We start from the raw sequence: 10465 nt of genomic DNA on the forward strand, positions 1-10465 counted from the left end.
ATTCTATGGACGTGACCCATATCTGACCGCGTTGGGTGCAGAGCGATCCAAAATGCCGGACAGACGCCGACTACTATCTATGCGTCCACACGCCCGGCCAAACGAACGCAAACGGACGATGTGGGCGTCCATTTAGGTCGCAACATTAGAGATGGCCTAATTCTTCTTTTTCTAGGTCCATGCTGGACCCACCTGTCGGCCTCCACTTTGGGCTTACCCGGACACTCCTAGCTGGGCCTGGGCCCGTTCAGGCCCATTATAGGCTCAGAGAAGTTCCAATAAAAGCCTCTCCCACCGTCTCCGCCTTGGCGCCCTCCCCATTTCCTTCCCAAGCAAGCCTCCCTCTTCCCCCATCTCTCTCTCTCTCTCGCTCGCCGCGAGTTGGACCGATGGCGGCGACGGCGGCGCAGCAGAAGACGGCGGCGGTGGAGCAGGAGGAGGTGGAGCACGGGCCCTTCCCCATCGAGCATCTCCAGGTACTTGATTGCCTCGCCCACCCCATCGAAACCCTAGCCGAATCTCCCCCCGTCCGCTACTTCTCCCCCAGATGTCGTCCTCACGGTCGAGACCTATTGGGGTTCCCTGTCCGCACGGAGGACGATTGGTCCGGGTTCGTCTCGATTCGAGGTCGCTGCTAGGTTCTTGGGGTGCAGGGTTCTTGGATTCCTGGGGGGAAGAGCCGCAGGTTCTTGATTCGATTCTTGCCCGCCCCCCCAAATGTCGCGCATTTCTTGAGTTTCCGGTCCTCTTGTGGGCGAAATGAAATCGTTTCCGTTCCAAGTTTTGGTGCCGCGATCAGGATTTGAAGTTGTTTCTGCAGATTCTTGGTCACACAAGCCCAGGTTATTGATTCGTTCCTGAGGTGTTTCTCCCCAAATTACCGTCAGGTAAGAACGTTTCTTCGGGTTTCCTGTCCGCGGGGACGTTTGCCTCGGTTTAGGGTTTCTGTTAGGTTCTTGGGGTGCAGAGCTAGAATCTTGGGGGAAGAGCCGCAGGTTCATGATTCGGTTCTTGCCGCCCCCCACCCAAATTGCGACAATGCAGCGCATCTCTTGACTTTCCGGTCCTCCCGTGGGCGAATTGAAATGGTTTCTGTTCCGAGTTTTCGTGTCACGATTAGGGTTTAGGCGTTTCTACAGAATCTTGGTCACAAAACCCAGGTTCTTGGTTCGATTTTCTTCCTAAATGGCTTCAGGTAAAAACATTTCTTGGAATTTCCGATGCGCTTGCTGTTGAGATGACATGGTGCTTTGCCTGCGTTATATGTCTATTGCGGTTGTTTTGCGTATTCTGGGTCACAGAACGCTAAGTTCCAGTTAAGGCGGAGGATTCTTGCTTTGATCCTTTTGGGCGCATTTGTTCTTACAGATGCGGGTTCTGTTCATAGTTTCAATACATGCCAACCTCTACTTAGAGGCTGTTGTCTCGATTGTGCATCATGATTATGATCTCCAGTGGATTATTGGGTTCTTGCATCTAAAAAACGCTTGGAAAATGTACCAACAAGTCACCATCCGCTGTCTTCTATGCAAATTTATCTTAGCACGGGTTATTCCAAATCACTATGTTATTGCACACGTGAATGTACCATAGACTAAAATACTTCATATGTGCTTGACTTGTCATATACTCATATTCCTATATGAGCAGTAGTTTGAAATGAATACCTTGTTATCTGAATATTGTATCTTGTTCCAAACGGAATACACGGTTTATAATACTATAATTTCCTCAAGAAGCTGTACTAGGAATAGCTTTTTGTGATGTAATGTTTATCAAAGCTTTTTTCCGATGTTCTGTTTGTCAAGGTACCTTGTTCGGAAAATATAGCAAAAAATTGTACCATCTGCTGTCTTCCTTGTAAATTTGCTATTAGCAGGAGTTGTTTCAAATTATTATGTTACTGCACATGTGAATGTGCCAAAGACTAAAATATTTCATATGCGCCTGGCTTGTCATTCTCCTATATCAGCACTATGTCGAAATGAGTACCATGACCAAACGGTATGCATGCATTGCTTAATATTAGAAGTTTTTCAAGAATCTGTAGTAGGAATAGCTTTTTTGTGATATTCTGTTTGTCAATGTGGTTTATGAGGATGAGCCAAGGCTGTTATAACTTGTAAGATGGTTTAGGTGCTTTTGATCCTCACATCTTCATTGTTATCTAATAAGCTTTTTAGCTGTGCCTAGTACCCTTTTCTTGTCAACAAATGTTTTAATTAACACTGTCCTTTTGCTGTCAAGGCATCTGGAATAGCTGCATTAGATGTCAAAAAGCTCAAAGATGCTGGTCTCCACACAGTGGAGTCTGTGGCTTACACTCCAAGGAAAGATCTTTTGCAAATCAAAGGAATCAGTGAGGCCAAAGTTGACAAGATAATTGAAGCAGGCAAGTAATCATGAAGCCGAAGTTGTATTTTGCATGGAATCTCTGTTCTGTACAATAACATCCTTACTGTCTACAATTTTTTTGCAGCATCGAAGCTTGTTCCACTGGGATTTACAAGTGCCAGCCAACTACATGCACAGAGGCTAGAGATCATTCAAGTTACAACTGGATCAAGAGAGCTTGATAAGATATTGGAGGGTAATGTGTTGTCAGCTTTCATGCCTTTCCCCTTTTCCGCAGATTTTTTTTAGTGACTTGTGATCATTCAGTATTTGTTCTGACTTACCTTCAACAGGGGGAATAGAAACAGGATCTATCACAGAGTTATATGGTGAGTTCCGCTCAGGAAAGACTCAGTTGTGCCACACCCTATGTGTTACATGTCAGGTGAGATTTTATTTATCGACATTTTTTGCACTGCCACCTTAATCTTGTTGTTAATCTCATGATATGTTAATGTGATATATTTCAGCTTCCATTGGACCAAGGTGGTGGTGAAGGAAAGGCTCTGTACATTGATGCAGAGGGGACATTCAGACCACAGAGGCTCCTCCAGATAGCAGACAGGTCTCACCTTGGTTGCAGCGATTACTTTATGCTAACATGAAATTGATTACTAAACAAGTGAATACTGTATTTTAGGTTTGGATTAAATGGTGCTGATGTATTAGAGAATGTGGCTTATGCAAGAGCTTATAATACTGATCATCAGTCCAGACTTTTGCTGGAGGCAGCTTCCATGATGATAGAGACCAGGCAAGTTCATTTCTTTCCTTCTGATTGTATCTATGAAACTTCAGTCTGATTTTTTGTAGATCACCAATATTAACTTGTTGGTATCATTATTCTTTTAATAAGTCTAAGGGGTTGTATATTGCTGACATAATTTAGCCCCTTGGTGGATACTTTCATTCTATATAAAAGGTTTTTATGAGACTAAAATTGCAATGTAGTACTTCGAGTCTATATAAAAGTGTCACTTCAGATGAAAGAATGCGTGCAATCATGTAGATGTAATGTTAACATCGGGCCGTTGTGAGTTATCTCATATGCATAGGTTGAAAAGATCATGATTTCCCTGGGTTAAAATCAATACACACTCTGTTATGAAGGTAATAATTTGATCAAGGAGTACGGACAACAAGCTAAAATTTCTATTGGCACCTTCTATGCTTTTCAAATGTTACTTGTATTTAGTTCTGCTTACACATCATGTTTATTTGCTGCATATTATTCAGACAAATAGCCTCTGTCTATTGTATACTGAATTTGAATGTATGTTTATTTTTCAGACTAATAGCAAGCAGCAACTGATTTCTAATTTTTAAAATCTACATGTGCAGGTTTGCTCTCATGATTGTAGACAGTGCCACAGCTCTGTACAGAACTGATTTCTCAGGTAGAGGGGAGCTATCAGCAAGGCAAATGCATATGGCTAAGTTTCTGAGGAGCCTCCAGAAGTTAGCAGACGAGGTCAGGAAGCTATTCTCTTAATTGTCAACATATCCTGAATTTTGAAGTCTTTGATTATGGCTGAGCATTCATTGAGGTGGTGTTTACACTTATCAACAGCCTATCTTGATAAAGGAGCATGTTGTTTATATTTACACCAGTTGATTAAACAACCCATGTTGAATGTGTTTTGGTGTGCTGAAACTTGATTAATTGCTTGCTGCTGCAGTTTGGAGTTGCTGTGGTTATCACCAATCAAGTAGTGGCACAAGTGGATGGGTCTGCGATGTTTGCTGGGCCACAGGTCAAGCCTATCGGCGGGAACATCATGGCACATGCTTCCACAACAAGGTTCCTTTCGGAGTTATATAGTCTGATAATTCTATTGCAACTTTGTGCCCTGTAGTAGCTAATGAGCTTTCTTTTTACTGACGTGTCAATACTTTGTGGTATCAGGCTTGCTCTTCGCAAGGGAAGAGGAGAGGAGCGAATCTGTAAAGTAATAAGCTCCCCTTGCCTGGCTGAAGCCGAAGCAAGGTTTCAGTTGTCTTCGGAAGGCGTCGGGGATGTGAAGGACTGATATGGTCTCTGGGTACATCATTTTCAGATCCGTTGCTGCGTGTGCTGATTGCTTGGTCACCATCCTATTTGCTCCTCCTTTTTTGTTTCCATAGATTGGGGGATGCACACATATGTGAGGTTGTAGAGTGTGGCTGTTGTATAGAAGAGGGCTGTTTCTCGCGTTTGCATGTATGTAATGTAACGCATGCTACAAATATTGAATCAATTCTATAGTTGATTTGCATTTGTACCTGGTTTGTCTTGCAATGTTTGAGATACCATCAGAAGGCACGACATGCATTTGAATGAACGAAACCTATAGGACAATGAACAGATTACGTGAAAACCACGGCCAGAGCAGAAAGACCAGATCAATTTGAGTTCAGATTGAACCAAATGACGACGAGTTGTTGCGTATCACGACTGGGGTCTGCACCAGCGGATTCCAACCAAACATATTATGTCTAATACGAGCAAGATTACTCGTATTTATTTGATGGATTTGAGTTGAGTTGCTTTATTACAAGATCTCTTTCAATCTGTCGCCGAGTTGAGTTGCTTTACAAGATCTCTTTCAATCTGTCGCCTCGCGTGGCGGCGATAATCCCGTCTGGTGCTCATATCATGCCACCGGCCAAGAAACGAGCGAGGCGGCACCGCCGTCCATGGTCCGAACTTCCGGACGACCTGCTCAGCGTCATCCTGGACCGGCTCACTCCGGCCTTCGGCGACCGCGTCCGCTTCCGCGGCGTGTGCCAGGCATGGCGCGCCGCCGAGCTTGCTCATCCGCGTCCACCCATGCCATGGCTCGTCGCCCCAGGGCACTGCGTCAGCCTGCACGACGCCGCCATCCACCGCGTCACGCTGCCCGAAGATGCCGCTGCTGCCGTCTGCCGAGGCTCGTTCGGCGACTGGCTCGCCCTCGTGCCGCGCACAGGTCGCCCCTTCCTACTCAACGCTTTTACCATGGAGCGGATCACGCTGCCGGCGCGGAAGAAAAAGCCGATGGTTAAGTTCGCGCTGTCGTCGGCGCCGGACTCGAAGAGCTGCACAGTTGCTGCCATCCTTTACAATGACGATGACGACGGCCACTATGGAATGGCAAGCAAGATCATCGTCTGCCGTGTAGGTCTAGGACTAGGAGGGGGCTCTTGGCGGACCATCACCAGGGCGTTCGAGCTCCACGACATCATCTTCTTCGAGGGGAAACTCCATGCGGTGGACGCAAACGCCCGCGTCCACGTCTTCCAAGATGGCGACCTCCAACGTAATAAGCCGTGCTGGCCACCCAGGTATGGGTATGACAATGGACCGCAGCGCTTGTACTTTGGCAACGCCAAGCTGTACCTGGTTGTCCTCCATGGGAGGCTGCGCGTGATCGGCAGGGCCTTCGGGAGAAACCGCGTGCCCGGCTGCACACACTTCACCTCCAATGTCGGGGTGTTCGCTCTCGGCGGCAAGACGACGGCCGAGCGGCTGGAGCCGGTCAAGGACTTTGGTGGGCACGCGGTCTTCGTCGGCGACGCATGCTGTGACGCTTTCGCCGTCGACGCATCCTCCTCCTCAGGTAGCGGCAAGATCAGAGAGAACCAGATTTGCTTCGTCGACGACGAGAAGAACGTGTCGTCGCTGGCAGCCTACGGCTGCCGGCGGCCCTTCCGGCAGCTGCAATCCTACGACGTGCGCAAGGACTGCATCCGTACGTACGAGCCACCAAAACCATCATATGGGACATGGCGGTGCGTGACGGCACAACGCTTCCCGGACAAGAGCGCCATGGAACTGCCACCGCGCGAGGCGGATTCGTGGGAGGAGCGGCAGCTGCAGGACGTGGCCAGCTGCCTGGGAGCAACCAGACGGCCCTCCTACGCAACCCACAAGAGCCGCAAACCAGGCAGGTCAGGCGTGACCGTGCGGATCTTCATCCCTAAAAGTAAAACAAAATCAGTACTCAAATACAACCACTGGAGTTTCACGCAGCGCCGGCCATCGGCCAGGGAGGCGAGACAGGCGGCGGCGCACGAGGCCGTCACGTTCCTCCGGAGCCGGTTCCGCAGCGTCTTGGACGACAGTCCGTGGAGCTCCATCCCTTACTATCATAGCTACGTTGATGAGAAGGAGGAAGAAGAAGAAGAGGCCCACTCAGGCTTAAACTCAGACTTATTTCACTACAAACATTGGTACGGCTGGTAATTAGCCAGCTGCACTTTTGGATGGGCTAAACGCTCATACAGAACCGGTATCAGGAGAGGGAGAGGAAAAGAAAGGCATCCCAAGACGGCTAGGGTTTCTGCCCCCTTCGCCAGCGCAGCCGCATTCCCCGCCTTCGATTACCTTTCAGACCTTGGAGGTGTGGTGGACTCCGCTCTTTTGTAGGCAGCTCGTTTCTTATTTTATATAATTTTTTCCTTTATTTACTTTGGGATGTATGCTGAGTCAGAGGTATAGAACATGGGTACATGTGCGCAATATAGAACATGTGTGTACATACGTCTGTACGCCCGATTACGGATGCATATACAAAAACTCACGCAAGTACCTAAAAGGTACCAACCTTAAGAAATGCATCTCAACATGGCAAGAAACTCGTAAAAGAGGGCTCTGAGACCGTTTTCAAGTTCGACCTCACCCATGTTTGTCGACTTCAATCACAACCCTATCTGACTCATAAACCCTTCCCTCTAATAGATGACACACCAACAACAACAAATAATTTAAACATCAACCTTGGCCCCTATCCAGGGTTCCCGAGGCGCATGCAGCGTGCCTAAGCCCCGACGACACCAATGCTTGTATGCCTTTGATTCAATGGTCCTCTCTACACTATCCTCGCTCTGGAGGGCACGTGAAGTTGTGTGTCCGACAAATTTTCCGATTTTTGTGTTTCTTGGTGGGGTTTCAGGTCAGGCTCTGCGTTTGTCATCTTTGACGAAAGGTTGCTACTCTGATGCGCTGATCTTTTGGGACCTTAGCACGACGATTTTCCGTCTGTGCACACCACAACGTCTACTACCAAAAGTTTTGGCTAGCTCCGGTGATGGAGGGACAAGGATGACGACGCGCCTTTGGCTCATGCCGGTGTGTTAGGCGGTCTGAAGACCTATTTGTAGTTTTTATTATTCTTCAGACCTTTTGTATTTTTGTTGATGATTATTAATACATCGGTGGATGTTTTCACAAAAAAAAACTGCATTTTTTTGGTTTGCTCTACAACATGCGCTTGATTGGAGAGATCGAGCATCTCGTGATTGTAGATCCAACATATTCTTTACCAGAAATACTTCAAATTGTTGCCACCATGATTTTGTAGAATTACAGTGTTCTCGTCAAATGCATAGAAATCTTCTTGCGATTCAGGGATTTGCTCGGCCATCTGGATTGTCCACTTCACCGGCCATGTCACCGCTCGAGAAATCGTGCGGTTTTGAGTCATCTTATCCTTGTTTGATGGGAAGTATTGGCAGAGGTTGGGGCAACTAGGAGTACAAATGGGCTACAAAAGAGGTTTGGGTCACTATTGTGTGTGTGTGTGTGTGGGGGGGGGGGGGGAGATGGACCAAATGTAGGTTATTTTAGTCAAAATTTATTAAATATGAAGTGATTTTGGGCTAAAATATTTTGGGATGGGGGGAGGGGACATCCCCTGACTTGCACATAGCTCCGCCACTGAGCGGAAGGCATAGCCAAACATCTCTAAAGAGCTCTAAGATCGCAATGTTTAAGGGCTCCTGGTTGCTCCTACCGTTATTATTTTAGTCCCTAATTGTCAACATTGTGTTTCTATTCTTTCCATCACGTGTGTGGTATATTCATGGCAGTTTTGTGCATATACCGGTGCTAAAAGCAACGTCGGTTGGGTTCAGGATCATCAGTTTGACTGTTCTTGTTAACCCCATCTTCATCAGGCGCATATCTGTGAATCAACATTATTGAGCATATCGGTGAATCAACACATCCCCGTGGTCATTTTCCAATGTTGCAAGCATGTATGTTGGATAAGTTTGTTTTTTATGTTACAGGCCGTGACACACCTTACCAACATTTTTTCCGCAACCATGTGACTTGTTGCATACACTATTTTTTTGGTACATTGGTGTGATCCAAATGTTACACAACTTTTGCTACACTTCGCTAGTTGTTACATGTTCATAGGAGAATATTGCTAAACTATGTTACATACGTTGTTGTTTTTTGCTGCAAGATATATCATTACTGTTTTTCAAAGTAAAAAAATGTTGTAACCATGAATATATTCATGTCTAGTCTCCCGTGCATGTAGACAAAGAGTGGCAACAACCATTGGAGTATGGTTGGTCAAGCATGAGACTGTCCCACTCACGTGAGATAGCATATACTACCTCCATTTCAAACCCTAAGGCTTATATTATTTTTAGGAAGTCAAACTATGTTAAGTTTGACCAAGTTTTTACAAAAAATCATTAACATGCAAAATAAAAAATCAACATCATTAGATAGATAATGAAATATATTTTATATGGTTTGTATAAAATATCATATTTGTTGATAGATTTTTCTATTTTTTATCAAACTTTATTTAATTTGACTTTTCAGGAAAAATACATCACGAGAAACAAATCCTCTTGCCAAGCAATGTGCGTCGCCGTTCGTGGAACAGCCTTCATGAACAAACTAAACCTCATGAAAATCAGTCGCTCGTTACTTGATCTCATGAACTATGTGGCTATACGAACCTTTTCCCTCACCCCCAATGCTGCGAATAGCATTCAGGCAATCGGATGCCACCCTGATCCGTTGCATCAGAAGTTTAGCCACCATCGCCAAGCCCTCTCTGCACGCCATTGCCTTGATACATGTAAAATGCATACATTAACTTTCTAATTTATTGTACTAAAATCCTTATTACATTGTTACTTTATTATATTTATTGGAATTAACCTATTAATAGTTGTAAAAGTGCACAGGTTCTCTGCACGCAGATTGAAAGATGCCACCTGAATCTTGTCGTTAATCTCATGATATGTTAATGTGATATATTTCAGCTTCCATTGGACCAAGGTGGTGGTGAACGAAAGGCTCTGTACATTGACACAGAGGAGACATTCAGACCACAGAGGCTCCTCCAGATAACACACATGTCTCACCTTGGTTGTAGCGATTACTTTGTGCTAACGTGAAATTGATTACTAAACAAGTGAATACTGTATTTTAGGTTTGAATTAAATGGTGCTGATGTATTAGAGAATTTGGCTTATGCCAGAGCTTATAATACTGATCACCAGTCCATACTTTTGCTGGAGGCAGCTTCCATGATATGATAGAGACCAGACAAGTTCATTTCTTTCCTTCTGGGTGTATCTGTGAAACTTCAGTCTGATTTTTTGTAGATCACCAATATTAACTTATTGGTATCATTATTCTTTTAATAAGTCTAAGGGGTTGTATATTGCTGACATAATTTAGCCCCTTGGTTGATACTTTCATTCTACATAAAAGGTTTTTATGAGACTAAAATATGCATGTAACCTTTGCAATATAGCACTTCGAGTCTATATAAAAGTGTCACTTCAGATGAAAGAATGCGTGCAATCATGTAGATGTAATGTTAACATCGGGCTGTTGTGAGTTATCTCATATGCATAGGTTGAAAAGATCCCAATTTTCCTGGGTTAAAAACTAAAATCGATACACACTCTATTATGAAGGTAATAATGTTTGATGTGACTAAATTTGATCAACGAGTACGGACAACAAGCTAAAATTAGGATGTTTGAGATACCATCTTCTGTTAAAAAGAAAGATACCATCTCAAGGCACGATGGGCCTCCCTGTACCTGAAGGGAGACTTAAAAAAGGAAAATTCAAAGGCACAAAAGAAAAGTTCTCAAAACATGCAAGTGATTGGTGTGAAAAATACATGTCATCTGGTGCAAAGGAGGTTCTCATCAAATCTATTCTGCAATCTATTTCTACTTATGCAATGGGGGTTTTCAAATTCCCATTTGGTCTTATTGATGACCTCTCTCAGATTATTCGGAATTTTTGGTGGGGCGATAAGAAAATAGAAAGAGACTGCACTGG

General features: G+C 44.9%; 1 protein-coding gene across 1 annotated transcript; it reads left to right on the forward strand.

Moving 5' to 3' along the window:
• The first annotated feature begins 386 nt into the window (after nucleotides 1-386).
• LOC124698947 (DNA repair protein RAD51 homolog A) lies at nucleotides 387-4651 on the forward strand. Its single transcript, XM_047231330.1, has 9 exons — nucleotides 387-476; nucleotides 2248-2392; nucleotides 2480-2590; nucleotides 2688-2779; nucleotides 2865-2959; nucleotides 3035-3148; nucleotides 3736-3865; nucleotides 4074-4195; nucleotides 4301-4651. The coding sequence occupies exons 1-9, from the start codon at nucleotides 390-392 to the stop codon at nucleotides 4422-4424; spliced, it is 1020 nt and encodes a 339-aa protein (XP_047087286.1). The 5' UTR covers nucleotides 387-389; the 3' UTR covers nucleotides 4425-4651.
• Nucleotides 4652-10465: the final 5814 nt, after the last annotated feature.

The sequence above is a fragment of the Lolium rigidum genome, chromosome 3, assembly GCF_022539505.1.
Source record: "Lolium rigidum isolate FL_2022 chromosome 3, APGP_CSIRO_Lrig_0.1, whole genome shotgun sequence".
Lineage (NCBI taxonomy): Eukaryota > Viridiplantae > Streptophyta > Magnoliopsida > Poales > Poaceae > Lolium > Lolium rigidum.